Consider the following 21,130-nt stretch of genomic DNA (forward strand, 5'->3'; position numbering starts at 1 on the left):
TTTGCTTAACTTTACGAACACTTCTAGCCCGGTCAAAATAGACATAAAAGTAGTGGTCAAATAACAAAAATTCCCACACAGCTGATTTTTGGTGGAGAGCTAGATTTGATCATTACAAATAAAATACTAAAAGTCCCCATCGATCCCATGTGTGCGTCAAAAGTTATTCGAGGTCAAATGTCAAAATTTTTGTTTTTTTGTGTTTTTTTCGAAAACGGTAAGTTTTATCAAAAAAAGACACCAGACCAAAGTTGTAGATCTTTAAATTTTCTACAAGAATGGCATTAACAGTTTTCTCATAAATCTTACCATTCCTGAGATATCGCGATTCAAAGAGTCACACTACACATGATATGCACATACAAGCCACGTATGTACGACGGCTGCCTTTAAGTTTTGTCGTTTGAAATAAGTATAGACAATCTAATAGGTTAATACCATTTATTGTTTTTCAGAGAATTCTCCGCAATATTTAATGCACTTTTGCATGCATTAAACCCAGTTCTTGAAATATTTATTCCATTCTGAAGTGGGGGTAGTCAAATTGGCCGATTTGTATGAGTCAACAGCTTTTTCAGGTGTGCTGAAACGTTTACCACGAAGACTTTACTTAATTTTGGGGAATGTAAAACAATCGTAAAGCCCACGGATCCATGTCAAGGTATGTTACATGTTGGTCTGCGACAGTTAACTGCCGCATAGCCTCGATATTATCTTGGGTCGCTTGTCGCTAAGGCTAGATTGCCCACTTTTAAATCCTAAATATCAGCGTACTGCAGTCCTAAGGCATGGTTCTGCATTACTAAACACAGAACAAAATTTTTTCAACCGCTGAAGTCGCGCACAATCCGCTTTTACAGTGTAAAAAATTATCGCATGCTAATTTTCCTTCGACATTTCCATTTTTATCCAGAAGCCTTTTTTTGATACATAATATCTGGACCCTATTAAAACTTTACCCCCACCTGCTCCAGAAAAACTCCTGACATTATTTTTTGCAATTGCAAAAATGATTGTAGTATCAAATCATCCTCCGAGCCCTTTTCCCAACTATGTTTTAGGTCGGCTTCCAGTTTAACCGGATGTAGCTAAGTACCAGTCCTTTACAAGGAGCGACTGCCCTATCTGACCCCCTTAACCCAGTTACTCGGGCAACCCAATACCCCTTGGTTAGACTGGTGTCAGACTTACTGGCTTCTAACTACCCATAACGACTGCCAAGAATGTTCAATGACAGCCAGAACCTACAGTTTAACGTGCCATCAGAAACACAGTCATTGGTGTCCAAGATATGCTTAGAAAGTACATACAAACTTAGAAAAGTTGCATTGGTACTTGTCTGACCTGGAATCGAACCCACTCATACTAGAGAGGTTGGTTCTTTACCCACTAGGCCACCACGAGTTTTTGTATGAATCTGATAAATCTAAAACAATCACAATAATAGTTAACCCAATAGTTAATATCAATAATGACATCATATTAGAACTTGACGGCAATTATTCCCTTAAACTATCCTAAAATTGTCATGACAGTTAGTGGAGTAGGTCTACAGGGGAAACCACGATAAAAAAAACGCGCCGAGTATACTATCTCACAGGTGGCGTGGAAATGTGTGCATGTCATGTATGGAATATACTTTGAAGCGCGATATCTCAGGAATGGTAACATTTAGGAGAAAACTGTTAATGCCATTTTTGTATAAAATTTTATAATCTACAATTTTGGTCTGATGTATTTTTTTGATAAAACTTACCGTTTACGAAAAAAACACAAAAAAACAAAAATTTTGACATTTGACCTCGAATAACTTTTGACGCACACATGGGATCGATAGGGACTTTTAGTATTTTATTTATAATGATCAAATCTAGCTCTCCACCAAAAATCAGCTTTGTGGGAATTTTTGTTATTTCAAATGTCTATTTTGACCGGGCTATTCCCGTATTGAGGATGTTTGAGAACATACAAAAGGATGCATTGCTGAACATTTTGAGTAAGATTTGGGAAATTGTATGAAAATTAGATAACAGCGTAAGATAGATAATAGAAATGCCCAGATGAGAGGTTTTTGAAATGGATAAAATTAAATGTGACCATAAACAAACATAACAAAATTAAACAAAAAATAAGTTAAACAATGCTTGCTAATAAATACGGAAGTAACTCTGTCAGCCTGTGTACAGCTTCCACGCCAAGGCTACTACACAGACGGTTGCAGAAAGTGGTTTTCCCGGGACGAGGGTAAAACGGCGGGAACAGCTAGTTTCTTACCAACACTACTATGTCAAAATCTATAACAATGGCTACCTACTATCGACGAATAATATTTTATTCCGGTCTTGTATTTCTCATAAATACAAGTTTTCAATTTCAATATAAACAAAGAAACTGTTCTGTGGAAATACACTGGTACAAATTGAGAATACAAACGCGGAGTAAAATGAGCAACTTTCACTGCGTTATGAAAGCGAAAAGTTTTACAATGCAACCAACTTACTGAACCTACTAGTATGTATAAATAGTAGATTATACACAGAAAATGTAGGAAAATTATGCAGATATTTTTATTGTTACAACAGCTCACCATAATAATCTCACCATCATCATCTTGTTTTGATACCAATTTGATTTGGTAAAAGTATGCGTCGTACATACTCCTTAGGTATTACAAGGCTGAAGAGTTTGTTTACTTACGCGCTAATATGAGTATCTATTAAACCAATTTCATTTTTTTATGGCGAAGGAGGCTGCAGGCTAATGCATAAGCCCGGATAACCGGATGCACCGAAACGCAGTTGAATCCGCTTGCAGAAGCTGTCAACTTATATAATTCATGGCAAAATAACTGACTTGCCCCTTTATTGACTTTAGCAAAAACCTTTTGTTTACACCACTGGACACGAGAGAACGTAAAGTTACCTCATTAAACCACCCACTGAAGCGCGGGTTATTCATAAGCTGATTATGTGCTGTAGTTTGAAAGTAACCTTCACTTTTTATACGGTAACATCGGGTGCTAGAGGCTTATAAGTTGTAGATCACGTTTTTACTATAAAACTTCTACTTATCACAAATCCACATATTTAGATTTGATTGAATTTGGGAAAAGCACAAAAGAGATAATTTATATTGAGCGTTATATTTTATTTTATGGATTTCATAACTTTAGAATGCCTACTTGTAGGTACAAAGTAGCCAGCAAAGATCGACAGTATTTAAGTAAATGGTTATCACCAAAGACTGCTCGCGGGAGGACTTAATGAGCGCATCCGGCCGTGCTCTCGCTGTGGCGGAATATTGGGCTGACATAGTGTAGTCTCATATGACATGTCATCGACTCGAGAGAAGAAGAAGAAGAATCACCAAAGACTGTTCTTCATATGAAATCCATGTTTTCAGCTATGGACCGAAAACTGTTAGGCATAAATATCTACCGTCGTACCATAACAACTTCTAAACGTCTGTTGAACACTTGTCTAAAAAAATGGCAGATTATGACGTTGAAATAAGGTCCGTTTTTCAACCACAATTTTGTAAGACAATTGTTCAACAGATGTTTAAGTTTTTGTAGTAAGACCGCTAATGTTTACGATCTGTATATCCTACCGCTAAACCACTTTAACTTTTATAGAAGTACCTATAAAGTTTCCACCTTCTTCACATATCCAACATTCAAACTCAAAGCTACAAAGTGAGTATTACAAGTTTACTGCTGCTTTACTATGTAAACAAAAGCTCGTAGAAAACTATAAAGTTTGTAATCTCAGCCTCTATACACAGCGCCATTAAACGGTTTAACGGTGTGAGCCGTAAAATGTGTGTACACGCACGAATTGGTATACAAGTTCTGCATGCGGCGACGCTTGCGTTTAATTCGTACAATTGAATAGTGTTGTCTAATAGAAGATAATAGAAGTATTTATTATTATGCCTAGCTTTTGGTCAAATTCAAGTATTATAGTTGCTGCAAACTTTCAGGATGTAGTTGGTTACAGTTTTCTTTAAACTTTTATCGTCATGAAACGTGATGGCACGAGGTGGGAAAGTCACCTGCGCAGACTGAAGCCCGGAATTTAGCTGCGAAGTGCCTTTGAGTTTTGCGAGAACTATACGAGGGTTTAATACAGACCTATAGTATTTCACCGCCACAATCTGGGCTAGACGATACCTCTCAAAACGAGGTTTGGTTATGACCTCAATATAAACATAGACACACAATTACCACAATTGAGTCCTTTTGTTTTTAGTTTTATTTAAACAGAACTTCAATGCTAGTTATGATACTCTTAAGTATGTACGTATTTTTTTTAATGAACGTCGATTGTAATTATAACATGGGTTATCAAGTTAACCTTCGAAGATATTTAACAACAATTTTCGCACACTTACCCCATCAGCATCTTCAACGACATGTGGCCCCAGCGAAGCGAGCGTGCTCCATTTACAAGATGGCGGCGCTCGCGACGCGCATCGCTTGTGCGCTTTGAACTTGCACAGCTCACAGGCCAGCGCGTGCGCCGTGCCGAGCGCGCCTAATGGTTCCCGGCATACGTTGCAGAATGTCGGCCGAGCGTGGGTTGCTGCATACCTGGGGAAGAAGAAGATGGTTATAAAAAGATGATATTGACAATCAAAAGACCAGTGTTGCTTTAAGGTCTTGCTAAGTTTGCGGGATTTTTTGAAAGAGTTATCGAATCCCTGGAACTCCAGAAGGAACAACGTTTTAGACAGTAAAATTCTACCAATCTATCCTGCTGTATCCATAGCGGAAGGAGTCATAACGGAATATGTAAGCAAGGACATATGGGAGAATATAAGAGAAACATAAGGGGTACGTAAGGGCGAACCTACGAAGAAGAAATAAATGTTTCGTCAAGCTACCAAAAACGGTGTGATTAATACCAGATGCTGAACAATTCAGTAGTATAAAAGCAAGAACATCGCGTGACAGTTTTCCCAGTGTTCAGTGAGAAGGAATCATATCAAAGCATTCCTGAAATACAAAGCTTTCGTCTGACATGACATACCTCGTGCGAGAGTTTTCCGTTCGTTTGTTCAGTTTGAAAGTTGTTTAATTGGGCTGCCACGCTCGCTGGACTCTTTGTGTGTGAAATGGTTGCGTGGCTTCTTGACGCCGTTATATACTTTTGATTTAATGAATTACTTGTAAACGTGTAGCTTTTAAATCAATATGATATGGTTCGTCTTTCCCATGGTTTTAATCAAGCCAATTTAACCTATGTGTATGCTGCTTGACGGATTCGGTTATTTAAAAAGATGAAAAGTATGTGAGTTTGGGCGAGTGATAGTTAATCCTGTTCCAAACCACATGGTAACTCATTTCCAAACCTTCAATCCCCCACGTCCGTCACTAGCACAAAACCACGAAAACAATTAAAGTTTCCATTTCTAGGGATTAGCAAAGAGCACGAGGTCTGACGGGGTGCAGTGCGGAGAATAATTGCATTTCTACTGCACTCGCATAACGAATATAATTTGTGAGACCTCTGTAGTGTCGAGGGTAGTCCATGTAATATGCAAATTTTTCAATTCTAATTCATGAGTTTGAACCACGTTTGAATGATCGTGGTTTTTTATGTATGTCAAAAAAGCGATAAACTTGATTGGATAGTTTTTGTCTATTTATTTTTAGCCTTTACATGAAATCAGTACCCTGCTTCTCATATCACAGGTACCTATGTATTTTATTCGCATTGAATATGTAAAATAACCACGCTTTCATATGATCATATTGACAATATCATGATTAATCTATTTCTGTTGGTAAAGAAAGACTGATTTATTTAGGAATCCCAAAAAATAGTTTTACTTTTATCTTATTCTAAAAAAATCTTTAAATATAGACTACAAACACTCTACCTTCTCAGTCTACCGCCAAGATGAGTTATTTCATCAAAATGCGTGAAATTCCTCCGTGTTATATTGTAAGCCCCAAAGGAATGTACTGAACTGTCTCGTAAGTAAAACTGTTTCTATATACTAGGAGTGAAGTTTGGAGAAAATTTTGGCTCATACCACTCTCTTTGAGGAAAGACTACTTAGAGAATTTGTGTTAAGGAATAGTTGAAGTGTTACTAAAAGCTCTGACCTGCAGCTTCACCACAAGGAACTACTCCAAATGTAATCTATTGCTATCTATACTAATTTCAATCATATATCAAAGTATCTTCATACTAATTTCAATCTCAGTAGGTCGACCAATCATTCGTTAAGTTGCATTAAATGTGAACAATTTAACATCACTGAATATACCTCTACTATCTATCACCAGATCATATTACAACGTCCCTAAAAGCAAAATTTACATCTTAAGAGGTGTAATTAGTACTGCTTATTAATTGCATTTCCCCCACTTAAGCTTCAAAGCGATTTGAGACGTACAGAAATATCATCATTCAAAACATGTGCTTTATTTAATTTCAGTAGCCTTAAATAGTTAATTGAAAATCAAGAATAAAATTGTTTTTCATAACAAAAATTGTGATATCAACATCTGCCTTTTTCTACTACTTGTAGTAAGACTGTTTGTCAGATTTCCTGGCTTCTGAGTAACCGTAACGACTGTCAGTGATGTTCAAAAGACAGCCGGGACCAATTAAACATGCCTTCCGGATACGAGGGAACTCGTCAAAACAAAGTGGTTAACGTCCTCGACTTCTCTAAATAAATTATACATAAACATGGCATAAAGTAAATAAAAGTACTCTCAAATGATAACCAACAATGATATTTTACCTGTCAAACAGATAACCAAAGCAGAATTTTGATTTTACGGCGTCCATTAAAAAGGAAGATCAATCAAAGTAAAATAACCGTGAAACGTGATGGATTCCCACAGAGAAAAACCATCAATCAAACACAATATTATGGTCAATTTTATGAAACCGTATCGTGATAAGGAAAAAAAGTTTTGACACGGATGTTTTTGTGTCATATTGCCTTACATCATATTATATATTATTATATCATATTGCATCATCACCTGCATAGTCTTTTCCCAAAGTACATAGTCGGAATCCAGTTCAGCCACATACAGCTAAGTTTCAGTGTTTTACAATAATATAATAATAATAATGTCGGGACACCTTTTCACACACGGTCGGTTAGCCCCATGGAAAGTTATTAATTAACTTGTGTTATGGGTGCTAACACAACTGATAAACTACATATAGCTACACATATACATATTGTAACACCCAGACCACGACCAACAAGCATGCTCATCACACAAATGTCGACCGAACCATGAGCGTCAGCTTAACAAACCCCCTCGACCCGGGTCCCTGGGCAACTCGATACCTCTTGGTGAATCTGGTTGTCCGATATTCTGGCTTTTGATTACCCGTAACGATTGCCAAAGATGTTCAATTGACAGCCCAGACCCAGACAATTTATGGTACAGAAAAAGTATGCAATTCTACGCAATATCACAGAATTATAGAGAACAAAACGTGGTGCGTTTTCATGGCTTCGTTATGAAATTAATTAATTCTCCATAGCTATTAGTCTACGGATTCTCAGGATTATCCCTGATCCATAGTCCATCTATTTAATTACATAAATTAATTTAAGACGTAATTATAGATACGCATCTATTTACAGCATTCATTTTGATATCATCTACGTAAATCGTTGTCCAATTTTCCGAGTGAATTCACGTTTCCATTAAATAGCGAATCCATTTGGGTAAGTACGTTACTGCGTGCAACTTCATGATTTCATTTTAATGAATTGATAGGATGAATAAATCACCTCATCAACTTTTTGCATCATGTTTTCAATTTGCCAATTTGCGAAAATATCAAAGCAATAACTTAAATCGAAGCAATCTATACTTCTATTAAAGCTGAAGAGTTCAAGTTTGTTTGAACGAGCCAATCTTAAGAACTGCTGGACTGATCAAAAACGAACGAACTAGATAGCCCATTTATCGAAGTATGTTATAAGCTACTGTTCATCTGGATGCGCAGAGTTCCTACTTCGATTGGTACACAGATGGAACCGTTGGTGGAAACTAGTCTTACTAGTGATGGTCTCCAGAAGACAGTCTAGCAACTAGATCAGCGACATCAGCACCGCGATGCAAGGCGCCGCGCAGTGCTCCGGCCCACGACTCCATCTCGTTGCGGCTGTCGGCGCACAGGACCAGGCAGCGACTTGCTGTTATGGCTCACCAGTGATGGTCTCCAGAAGACAGTCTAGCAACCAGGTCAGCGACATCAGCACCGCGATGCAAGGCGCCGCGCAGTGCTCCAGCCCACGACTCCATCTCGTTGCGGCTGTCGGCGCACAGGACCAGGCAGCGACTTGCTGTTATGTCTCACCAGTGATGGTCTCCAGAGGACAGTCTAGCAACCAGGTCAGCGACATCAGCACCGCGATGCAAGGCGCTGCGCAGTGCTCCGGCCCACGACTCCATCTCGTTGCGGCTGACGGCGCACAGGACCAGGCAGCGACTTGCTGTTATGTCTCACCAGTGATGGTCTCCAGAAGACAGTCTAGCAACCAGGTCAGCGACATCAGCACCGCGATGCAAGGCGCCGCGCAGTGCTCCGGCCCACGACTCCATCTCGTTGCGGCTGTCGGCGCAGAGGACCAGGCAGCGACTTGCTGTTATGACCTGAAACAATAATTTTGATTAAGGTTGTTGTTTGTCTTACTTCATGTAAAATTGGGTAAAATTAATAACGAATATCATAAAATGGTAAATATCTCTTGTATTGAAAATAAATAGAGGATTTATTGTGTATGTGAAAAGGCGTCTAAACTACGGAATCGATTTGACAATTCTATTGAAAGTTGTTCCTGAGAATTGATAGTTGGGAGGCTACACCATCTTAGTTAAGGTATCAAAATGCATATTTTATCTGTGTACTTTCAGGACAAGTGAAACTGTGAGAAACAGCTAGTATTGTGTAACAATAATAAATAATATTGCATCACGTCAAACGCATACAAAGCACCTCTCATTTCAATACGAGAGAAAATTACAATAACGCCAGGCTGGACACTGGCATTCCTTAGTCCCCCTGTCACATACACTACCTGAATAGCCCTCAAAACGATCCCCTAAGCTTCTATAATAAGACTAATCGATAACCAGGACAAGGCTAGGCTCACTAAAACTATTTCCATGCAATAATACAAGTTCCAAGTAATAAAGTTTGTAAGGAATTTGTTGCTGAACTATTTGACAATGGTCTGTTGATTCCGTCGCTTTCAGTTTGGATGGCATACTTTTTGGAGTTAAGACATAGTTAGGACAAGATTAAGCTTTATAAATGTATAGTTATAGACTGACAACTTCCTTTGAGAAGAAGTTTGATCTATACAATTTTGGTTGAATGAATCTTTGTATGTTATAGTTCGGCCATTCAGAGAATGCGTTCCTGACACGTCGCGATTGAACTGACGACGTAACTACATTCATTGATTATTGATATAATAATGTTGTTTTAATGCTCCTCAATTGTTAAAACGGTAAACAACCAGCAAAAATATTTTTATCGTAACTGCAACGCCATTGCAAAGTTACGTCGTCAGTTCAATCGCGACGTGTCAGGAACGCATTCTCTGAATGGCCGAACTATAGTAGACTGATTTTATTTGAAACTAGCTTGGGTCAGCGATTTTGACCGCATCCTATGTGAACTTCTTCACGCATACGCAAACGCATACGAATAAAAAGTAGCCTATAGCCTTCTCAATAAATGGGCTATCTAACATTTTTTTAAGCGGTCCTGTAGTTTCCGCATGAGGTTGTCTTTATAATATTACCTACTACATAATTATGTACATAATCTATCCAAGAATTGACGATAGCACATTCCCTATCCTCCTATATTATCCTCATCTTTCTAGTTAAAATATTACATATCATAACACCAAATTAACATAACTCCACTAACACTAATCGCATTTACATATATCAACCAAATCAGCTAACATTCGAGCTCTTTCATCAAAACATATCAATGAATTTAAACATTAATTAGTCTACTAATGAATTGTTCGTTCAACCCTAATGAGGTTCGTTTGTAATTAGAACGTTGGCAGTTAAGGCGACGAATTGGTCAACTATAATTCCATAACCGGTACGCGCATCTAAGGCGCCAAAAGGGGTCGGAGCGTCTGAGCGGGGCGAGGATAACAATACGCGCGCTAGCTTATAACTAAAAGTCGTAAGCGACAAAATGGTTTTGTAATTTTATTATTTAGAAATGATAATTTGATAAAAATTCCTTCTACAATTTTAAAGAGTATGTATATACTCAACTACTAAAAAAGTTAAGAGGCTTAAATCGGTCCCGTTGGCCCATAATACGTGAATCTCTTTTTAAAAAGAGGTATGTTTGATATATTTTTCTCTGTTATAAAAGTTACCTAATCATGTTTGAAAATTGAGATCCTTGGCGCCAAAAATTCCAATTCGTCCTCTTAATCATATCGGAAGACCGCAGGCCCTCGCCGCACGCGGAAATCGTATCGAAACAATCGAATCATTGACAGCGTATTTTAGGTATGATATATTTAGATGGGTCGTGGTGGCCGAGTGGGCAAAGAACCAACCTCTCGAGTATGAGGGCGCGGGTTCGATTCCAGGTCAGGCAAGAACCAATGCAACTTTTCTAAGTTTGTATGTACTTTCTAAGTATATCTAAGACACAAATGACTGTGTTACGGATGGCACGTTAAACTGTAGGTCCCGGCTGTCATTGAACATCCTTGGCAGTCGTTACGGGTAGACAGAAGCCAGTAAGTCTGACACCAGTCTAACCAAGGGGTATCGGGTTGCCCGGATAACTGGGTTGAGGAGGTCAGATGGGCAGTCGCTTCTTGTAAAGCACTGGTACTCAGCTGAATCCGGTTAGACTGGAAGCCGACCCCAACATAGTTTGGGAAAAAGGCTCGGAGGATGATATTTAGATGGGTGTACCTACTATTTTATTTACTACTATAAATATGCTTAGAAATATATGTACTAGTTAATTAAAAATATTTGGTTTAGTATGTTTTCTACAGCATAATCAGTTTTTTAGTCAGCTGAATGGTTGTTGCGCTGTTTATTGCGGCGTTATGACTGCTCAATATTTTAAACGTTTCAGTAAACGTAAATAAACAAACATACAGTCGTATTTGTAACCAGTCAAGATGGTCCTTATTTTAATTTTTAATCAATGCATTTTATTTAAAAGGAATAAAAGATTTCTAAAACACATTGCCTTTATTAATATTTGTTTAAGCATACTTAATCAGCCAGAAGTAAAAACAAAAAATAAATCGATATTTTAACAACAAAATTAAACAATTAGCAGCACGTTTCAACGAGCACAAATCATGTCATTTTTAGTGAGTTTATTTTGAAACCACAACACGTGTATTGCAGGATCAAAACAATAATATTTTGGTACGCCAAATACATTCCGTCCGGTTACGCGCGTATCGAACTGTTATACCCTATTTTAATACTGCAACCCCATGTAGAGGGTGCTATGTCAGCAAATTATAATAATATAAATATACGTCGGATTCGCCCGCGCGGGCAGTCTGTTGTCATTCTCGACACATATCGATACTATTTCCAATTACCAATTCGTTACTATTCCTATTTCTAGTTCTACTATTTCTAAGTGTCCAAATATCCTTAAATACTGTCAATTGTGGTGAAAAACCAATATAATCATTTTTGTGTGTAAAATTAGTTTTTTTTAAAAACCGTGTTCGAGGATCCCGTATAACATTTGGTGGCAGCGGTGGGATACCGAAAGTTCAATATATACACAGATATATCCCGAATACGTCTCCAAAGGACAAACCTTACAAATTAAAGTGCCAGTGCTACGTTTTCTTCAATAATCAAAGGCAATAATAAACAACGTTCACCCAAATATGCCTTCAACATCCTAGTGCGCGTGTGTATTGTGTGCTAGTGAATCCTGTGGAATATAAAATAAGTGCTGTGTGGAGTTGTTCCTGAGCCTTGATTATAATCAGGCCTCATCATCATGCTGTGGCAGATCTTCATTGTCGTGACAATACTACAGTGAGTGACGATATACTATATACACTTGTCTCGCATAGAACTCAGAGTCTTCCAATTCCCTAATTGACATCTTGATAATTAATAAATTCTTAACTTACTATCTGTTTTACATAATATTAAGTCGCTACACAAAATTGTAATCCTTGCAACAGCGAGTGATTGTTATTGTAATGCATACCAGACATCACTGATAAGCTCTGAATCTCGAGCCGGCGAACACGGTGTGGAAACAGCTCCTTGTACTATTATACTTGTACTTGTATTTTATAATCTTTTGTGTACTTTCTAGGCTTAACTTTAATATTTTAGCGTTATATTTCTATATTCAATTATTTCAAAATGTCTAAAGACGATTTAAAAGAAGAGGTTCCCAGTGGCTCTAGAGGTGCACAACTCCGTTCTGAAAAGGTTGAAGAAAAGGTCGAACTAAATGTCTTACTAAAGTTTATCAAACCATTCGATGGGTCCCGAGACAAATTAAACCCTTTTATATCCAATTGCCAAAGTGCTTATAATATAGCCAATAAAACTCAAAAACCAATTCTATTCAGATACATATTAAGTCAACTCATAGATAGGGCGGAGACAATATGTAGTATTAAAGAATTTGAATCTTTTGAACAGCTTGTAGAGTTCTTAAAACAACAGTTCGGAGAACGAAAACACTATGCACACTTACTCTCCGAACTCCAAGATTGTAAACAAGGTCAAAATGAAACGGTTAATCAGTTCGCCCTTAAAATTGAAACCTGCTTAGCAAAATTACTTACCGAAATACAAGTATCTATACCTACTAAGAAAAAGTCGGAAATAGCTGGACGCGTAGCAGCCATGGAAGATCTAGCTCTCCATACATTTATTATCGGCCTTCACCCACGACTATCACAAATAGTTAGATGTCGTGATCCCGACTCGCTCAATGCTGCAGTAAACTTCGCAGTCGCGGAAGAAAAGATACTGTCGAATGCGTTTATGAAAAAGCCAACATATTTTCCTAATACAGACAAATCTAAATTTGTTCCAAAACGAGAACAACCCCAATACTATCGTCCTCAGATGCCAAATCAATACCGCGTATCGGATACTTCAAAGAAAGTTCACACAAGTGACCTCGTGTGTCGTTACTGCAAAAACGTAGGTCATACTTTAGAAAATTGTCGCAAACGACAATATAATAACAATAGATTTGCTAATAATTTCCAACCGTCAACATCCGGTCGCCAGACAAATTTCAATAATGAAGGACAGCCCCGATCCGTGCATTTAGTCCAAGATAACGACGGCGGTTATGATACGGTAGACTCGACCGATTTAAACGAATAAGATTTCCCGAGAGGTATCGTTCGGGAAATTACCCTCACCGAATCAAAATCGATGCCATACCTTCTGGCTCATCTACTAAATCGAATCCTCTGAATCCTCTGAATCCTCTGAATCCTCTGAATCCTCTGAATCCTCTGAATCCTCTGAATCCTCTGAATCCTCTGAATCCTCTGAATCCTCTGAATCCTCTGAATCCTCTGAATCCTCCGAATCCATTGAATCTTATAAAAACAAATTCACTGTCTCCTCCGAGTCCTTCGAATCAAACAAAATCAATTATTAAAAATAAAACTCAACCCACTGAATCCAATATATTAAAAATAAAAACTTACGCTGAATCCGTCAAAACCACTCAAAATAAATCGTTATTAGGTTCAAAGAAAATTACTAATTCTTCAATATCAAAAGTCCTAAGCCATTCAAATTCTACTAGTTCACGACCCACGATTGGGCAAACCACCTCTCCTACATCGCAGCACCTGGAAAATAAAAAAAATATTAAAATATATGAAGTAAATAATAATACTGAGAAAAGATACCTACCTCACGTCACTGTCCAAACTCCATTCGCAGATCATCCACTATCATTTCTAGTCGACTCCGGTTCATGTCTAAGTCTCCTAAAACTCGATTCTATGTCCAGAATCCCAAAACTAAGTAATGAGGTTATCACACTTAAAGGTATTGACCCCAACGACGCGGTAACGCCTACTATGGGAAGCCTTCAAATGCAACTATTTCCAAATTCTCCAAAACCTTGCACGCACGAATTTCATGTAGTAAAGAACATAAGTCTTAGCCATGATGGTATAATAGGAAATGACCTAATGCAAAAATTTAAATGCCAAATCGATTATTACAAGAACATACTACGTTTCGATGAAAACTCCATCACACTGCATTTCTCTGAACCTATATATAAAATACCACCTCGTACAGAAGCAGTCATTGAATGTACAGTTAGCAACCCTCTTATTAAAGAAGGCGTTATATTAGACCAACACTTATCTGATTCACTACTCATTGCAAATTGTATAGTCAAAGTAAAACCAAATAGACGAATCAATATCACAGTTGTTAATACATCCGAAGAAACAGTTGTACTCCATCCCAATCTAAATATTACCTTGCAAGCTCTAGACGAACAATCTATACCAGTTCTCACATCAGCAATTCCCTCTAACACTTATACTAGAACTAAAGAAGTCCTAAATCAATTAAGGACCTCCCATCTTAATGACGAAGAAAGGGATGCTCTACTACAAGTATGCTCACAATACTCTGACATTTTCCATCTCCCAAACGAACAATTAACATATACTACATCCACTGAACATAAAATTAGAACAAACTCCGATATACCTATCCAAACTAAATCATATCGTTTTCCCGAATGTCATAAAAAGGAAGTAGAAAACCAAATAAATAAAATGCTAGATCAAAAAATAATTATACCGTCAAACTCACCCTGGTCTTCGCCTATTTGGGTAGTCCCCAAAAAACTAGATGCTTCGGGGCAACGCAAATGGAGAGTCGTTATCGATTACAGAAAATTAAATGACATAACAATAGGGGAAACTTACCCCATTCCACAAATAACTGAAATACTAGATCAATTAGGCAAGAGTCAGTACTTTACAACATTAGACCTGGCTTCAGGATTTCATCAAATTCCTATTGCTGCTGAAGACGCACCCAAAACCGCATTTTCCGTACCCCAAGGACATTTTGAATTTACGAGAATGCCATTTGGCCTTAAAAATGCTCCTTCGACATTCCAAAAACTTATGAACACTTGCCTGTCTGGACTTCAAGGCTCTCGCTGCTTCGTGTATCTCGACGATATTGTCGTTTATTCCCCTGATTTAGCTAGTCACATTCAGAACTTATCCGCTGTATTCGAAAAACTTAGAACTTATAATCTTAAGCTTCAACCAGACAAATGCGAATTCTTATGCAAGGAGGTTGCATACCTAGGTCACTTAATAAATAACGATGGAGTGCAACCGAACCCCGAAAAAATAAAAGCTATCACTGAATTCCCAATACCGAAGTCCCCCAAAGACATAAAATCATTTCTGGGTCTTGTATCTTATTATAGACGATTTATTCCAGATTTTTCCAAACTCGCGAAACCCTTAACATCCCTTCTAAAAAAGGACGCATCTTTCAAATGGCATAACGAACAACAACTCGCTTTTGAAACATTACAAAACAAATTAACCACTTCACCGATATTAGCATATCCCGATTTTTCACAGCCCTTTCTATTAACATGTGACGCCTCTAACTTCGCCATATCCGCAATCCTTTCTCAGGGTCAGATCGGTAAGGATCGGCCTATTGCTTTTGCTTCCCGCACTCTTAACAAAGCTGAATGCAATTATAGCGTCACAGAAAAAGAATGTCTCGCTATTATTTTCGGCACGAAAGCCTTTCGACCATATCTCTATGGCCGTAAATTCACTATCGTAACAGACCACAAACCACTTCAATGGCTTTTTAACTGTAAAGACCCGGGATCTAGACTAGTTCGTTGGCGCCTAAAACTAGAGGAATTCGATTATAATATAATCCATAAGAAAGGAAAAATTAATACCAATGCTGACGCTCTGTCCCGATTCCCAATTAATCCAATAGATGTACCATCTCCCGACTCTTTACCTACAAGCCCTAATGATTTAATCGATAACCCTTTGGAAGACCCCCTCTTAGATCTACCCTCTTATATACCGTTCACATTCGATGATAATGAATTATTAAACAACGACACTAATCGTAAACAGGATACTATTCCCGAGTCTGATACTGCTCATGACGCTATCCCTACTCATACCGAAGACAGTTTACCAGAACTTATAGACCTAGGACCACTTGACCTTAGCCCACAGAGTATTGATATAAACCCCAATTTTGATAACATCGAAATACCTTCGCCAACAGAATCTAACACTAAATCAGAAGCAAACGACGAAGACTATTCCAAATTTTTGAAATCAATATCGCGTAAAGAATTTAAAACAAATACCATTATAACTGAACATAACGAAAACTTACTCAAATGCCCTTATAAAACTATATTAATACCCACTTCAATCGACTTAGACGAATCAAACCCGTACATCTCTGAAATACTCTCTAGTGATAAAGACAAAGACGAAATTCTTAACGCTGAAAAAGAGCTCCATTCCTTCCTGAAAATAAACTTAGAAAATAAAGATATTTACCTAATTTTTACTAAAGTTCACCATTTCGACGAATCATCTTATCCTGATATATACAACACCCTGAAACGAGCGAGAAATGACATCATACTAGACTCATCGATCACAGATATAGCTACCTCTGACTTCAAAAACCCTTTCGACCGACATTCCTACACTAAAATCTACAATATTTTGACTTACCTGTTTCACGACACTCCAATCCGCATACACGTTTACGTAAATAAAATAATTTATCCTACATTGAGTGAAATACCCAAAATACTAAGAGAAAACCACGATATTCCAATCGCCGGGCACTTAGGCTCATCACGAATGTATTCTAGGATTAAAGAACAATTTTATTGGAAGGGAATGAGAAGTGACATAGAAAACTATATCAAGAAATGCAAATCCTGTCAAGAAAATAAAGCCCTTAGGAAACTTAATCGCGCCCCTATGGAAATAACCACTACTTCCACTGCACCATTTCAAAGAATAGCATTAGACATAGTAGGACCCCTACCTGAATCTGGTACAGCAAAGCTGAAATATATACTCACCATACAGGATGATTTATCAAAATATTCTGTCGCTTATCCGCTACGCAGCACAACAGCTGAAGAATCAGCTGATTGTTTAATCCATTTCGTCTCTCTCTTCGGTATTCCTAAATCAATACTTACCGATCAAGGTACTAATTTTACCTCTGACCTTTTTAAAACCACTTGCCAATTCTTAAAGATAAAACTACTCTGGGCATCACCCTATCATCCACAAACGCAAGGAGCTCTCGAACGCAGCCACTCTACACTTAAAGAGTACTTAAAATCATTCATTAATAATAATCAAGACAATTGGCCTACCTACGTATATACCGCTATGCTTACCTACAATACGACAATTCATTCCACCACGAAATTTACACCTTACGAATTAGTCTTTGGCCATAAACCATTCATTCCAAACTCGATATACGAAACTACACCTAATACAACATATTCGGATTACATAAGAATGTTACAACACAAATTCAAATTTACTAGAGAAAAGGCAGTAGAAAATATTCTAAAATCTAAGGAACATTCAAAAGCTTACTACGACAATCACACTAAACCGCCGCCCAACTACAAGGTTGGCGACCTAGTTTATCTTAAGAATCATTTACGACTAAGGAAAGCCTTATCTCCCATTTGGAAAGGACCATATAAAATCATATCGGTTCATAATAATAACACTGTCACTCTTCTTATAAATCGACGTCATGTGACACACCATTTCGATGAAATAAAACCTGCTGAAGTTTCATCCGATGAGCAACACTAATTCATATTTCATTCTATCTTTCAGCATTCCAATCGATGCACGATCGGACTTTGTCAAGCCTTATCCTTCAAACGCTGGTATCTACTTCGATAGCCTGGGAAAACTTAAAATAATTAAGAGTAATTTAAACGTAATTAGTTATGTAGATATATCTTTCATAAAACCTCATCTTACTAATTTGAATGAAATCATAGGTACATTAAGGTTTAACTGTCAAAAATTTAACTTAACTTCTTGTGAAAACACGCTATCTCCTTTAACAGCTCGTTTTACAGACGTTCAACGAGAATATGATTCTATTTATCATCTTATTTCAAAGCGATACAAACGTAATGCATGGTTTGGCGGTATAGGTACAGTATTTAAGCACGTTTTCGGCACGCTTGATGAAGACGACGCTCTTAAATACGATTCTGCTATAGAATCTATACAAAATAATCAAAAGAAAATGGCAACATTAATAAAAGAAAATATCTTAGTTACTACTTCTACCTTAGAGTCCTATAAAAATATTATAAACAAATTAAAAACCAATCAAGAAATCATTAATGAATCATTAATATCATTCCTTAAACAAATAACAAATATCACAGAAATTACAAACAATTTAATCATAGAAACAAAAGTCCATTCCATACTTACCAACCTTGAAAGCTCTTTGCTTACATTATCGTTTCAACTCGAAGACTTGATAAACGCAATTATACTCAGTAGTCAAAACATCCTACATCCTAACATTGTAACGCCTGCCCAACTATACCGTGAACTCGCCGATAACGATAGGCACCTACCACGGGACACTGGGATTCCTATATCATTAAGCCTAGATAATATTCATTTAATTTTAAGTATATCTAATGTTGCATGTTATTATTTTAAGAATAAACTTGTATTTGTTTTGCAAGTGCCCCTCGTTACCAATGAGGAATTCAATTTATATCATACTTTGGCTCTGCCTACTCCTCATAGAGTGGATAACCCAAATAGTTATAGTTTAATCTCTCCTACTAGTTCGTATATTGCTATTTCTAATAGTAAACAATTATATTGTAATTTAGATAGTTTACGTAAGTGTAAGACCATATACTCTGAGTTCTTTTTATGCGAAGTACCGGTAATCTCGACGACAAGTGATAACCCGATATGCGAAAGTGAACTATTAACGAAAACTGTTAATGCTATTCCTAAACGGTGTGTTACCAAAACCATATTCGGCGAGCTAGACATTTGGCAACCACTAATAAACAATCGGTGGATTTTCGTGCAGTCTCGTCCGAATAAAGTGTCTATCGAGTGTGGTGTTTCAGAAATGCGTGAGATTATAGTGTCCGGTACGGGTATTTTAGATACCCCAAAACAGTGCACAATCTATACAAAAGTGTAAGACTGATAACTTCAGATGACTCTTATAATATAAGTATACCTAGCCCTATACTAGATTTTAATATTATCAATGACTCATGTTGTCAAATCAATTATAACTCGATTAATAATAATACGTCCCCTATTCTTTTCCAAAATATCGATTTAGACGATTTAACATCTAATGTAAACAAACATAAAGAAATATTCGCGGAATTAGATAAGATCATAGATGACAAACCATTTATTATTAAATACGGGACGCATTATTCAATACTTACCTTTATAATTTTGTTAATTGTAATTTCTTTTATAATATACATCTTAATTAAAATTATATTAAAATATAAGAATGCATTTGTTATCAATAGAAACAATGTAAACATTGATAACGATACTCACGTCGAGAACGACAACGCTTCGCTGCATTCTATCGCTTCTATCCCATTACCGCGACTTAGGGAAGTAGTATAACCTTTCCGAATTTCGGTAATTAACCCCAAATTTCGGTCTTATGCGGGGGGTTGTTATACCCTATTTTAATACTGCAACCCCATGTAGAGGGTGCTATGTCAGCAAATTATAATAATATAAATATACGTCGGATTCGCCCGCGCGGGCAGTCTGTTGTCATTCTCGACACATATCGATACTATTTCCAATTACCAATTCGTTACTATTCCTATTTCTAGTTCTACTATTTCTAAGTGTCCAAATATCCTTAAATACTGTCAATTGTGGTGAAAAACCAATATAATCATTTTTGTGTGTAAAATTAGTTTTTTTTAAAAACCGTGTTCGAGGATCCCGTATAACAGAACGTAAATGACGCACGGATGCGGTATGCAGTCGAATTGAGAGGTTTGTTTATTTTATTTTACTGTAGAATTTAATTGGTAAAATAATCTAGATGTGATGTGAGGTTTATTTACTACATAATACTCCAATTGGTATCCATTCGGTAGTGTAAATAAAGTAACCCAACACTCTGTGTTAGGCGATCAACACACGGCACCGCGCACCGCCACGGTAGGCGGTGAAGCGGATTTCATGTCGCATTGACCTGTATTAAATCCGTTGTTCCTAATACCTGACCGCCGTTCGAGCGGTGCTCTTTTGTTCGACCGCCACCGCCCTCCGTGGCGGTGCGCGGTACCGTGCGATAATCGCCTTAGTGGCGAATCTATTTTTTTCACAGTTCATCTTGTTATGCCAAGTTTCTCTGTTTATCGGGAGACACTTTAAATTGGTGGGTCTTAGTAGCCGTTTGAACATCTTCTGCAGTCATTACGGGTAGTCAGAAGCCAGGAAGACTGTCAACTCTTAATAAATGACATCGTGTTACCGAAGTAACTGGTTAGGGGAGTTTAGATAGGCAGTCCGCATCCAGTAAGACTAAAAGCCGACCTCACCACAGTTTGAATAAAACCCTAACAATTTTAACAGACATTTAATTTAAGATAGCATCCAAAAATTGTTTCAACTTTCCCACAACATCGCTTGCATACAATTCAATACGGTTATCACAACACAGTTTGAATTCCATACGGGTAACTGTCATACAATATCAGTATACGGGTCCGCACGCTATCTCTTTGTGAAATTGCAACAGAGTGTGAACTAAACGAATATAGAAACTATTGGACAACTGGTTTTGAATATAGAATCGGTTTTTTATAATGTGTGTATTTGTGTGTGACCGTACCAAAAAAGTTGGTTTAAGTATACATCAAATTTCATTAAACACTCATGCTTTATTTCTTCACTAGCTTCTTCCAGTGGCTTCACCCGACGTCCTGTGAGAAAAAATCCTCATTCAGGGGTAAAAAGTAGTCCATAGCTTTGCTCA

At 37.4% G+C, this 21,130-nt stretch overlaps 2 protein-coding genes across 3 annotated transcripts in view; one reads left to right on the forward strand and one right to left on the reverse strand.

Moving 5' to 3' along the window:
* LOC124640943 (diacylglycerol kinase eta) overlaps positions 1 to 21,130 on the reverse strand; it is a 178,209-nt gene that overhangs the window by 34,743 nt on the left and 122,336 nt on the right. The window contains exons 4-5 of one of the 2 annotated variants that reach the window (XM_047178924.1): positions 8,499 to 8,644; positions 4,393 to 4,591 (exon numbers count right to left, since the gene is read on the reverse strand). In XM_047178924.1, the coding sequence (XP_047034880.1) occupies positions 4,393 to 4,591; positions 8,499 to 8,644 (345 nt within the window). Of the gene's footprint in view, positions 1 to 4,392; positions 4,592 to 8,198; positions 8,280 to 8,498; positions 8,645 to 21,130 lie in introns of those variants that run through there. The other variant, XM_047178916.1, reaches the window with a different exon arrangement.
* On the forward strand, positions 11,584 to 19,326 carry LOC124640952. The gene is made up of 2 exons (XM_047178937.1): positions 11,584 to 12,067; positions 17,944 to 19,326. The coding sequence occupies exons 1-2, from the start codon at positions 12,030 to 12,032 to the stop codon at positions 19,301 to 19,303; spliced, it is 1,398 nt and encodes a 465-aa protein (XP_047034893.1). The 5' UTR covers positions 11,584 to 12,029; the 3' UTR covers positions 19,304 to 19,326.

This window comes from Helicoverpa zea, chromosome 2 (assembly GCF_022581195.2).
Source record: "Helicoverpa zea isolate HzStark_Cry1AcR chromosome 2, ilHelZeax1.1, whole genome shotgun sequence".
NCBI lineage: Eukaryota > Metazoa > Arthropoda > Insecta > Lepidoptera > Noctuidae > Helicoverpa > Helicoverpa zea.

Bases quoted from the DNA above. Each gene is read 5' to 3' on its own strand.
- LOC124640952 (XM_047178937.1), top strand. From the start codon at position 12,030: ATGCTGTGGCAGATCTTCATTGTCGTGACAATACTACA. The intron at 12,068-17,943 runs GTGAGTGACGAT...TCTATCTTTCAG, and splicing joins ATTGTCGTGACAATACTACA to CATTCCAATCGATGCACGAT.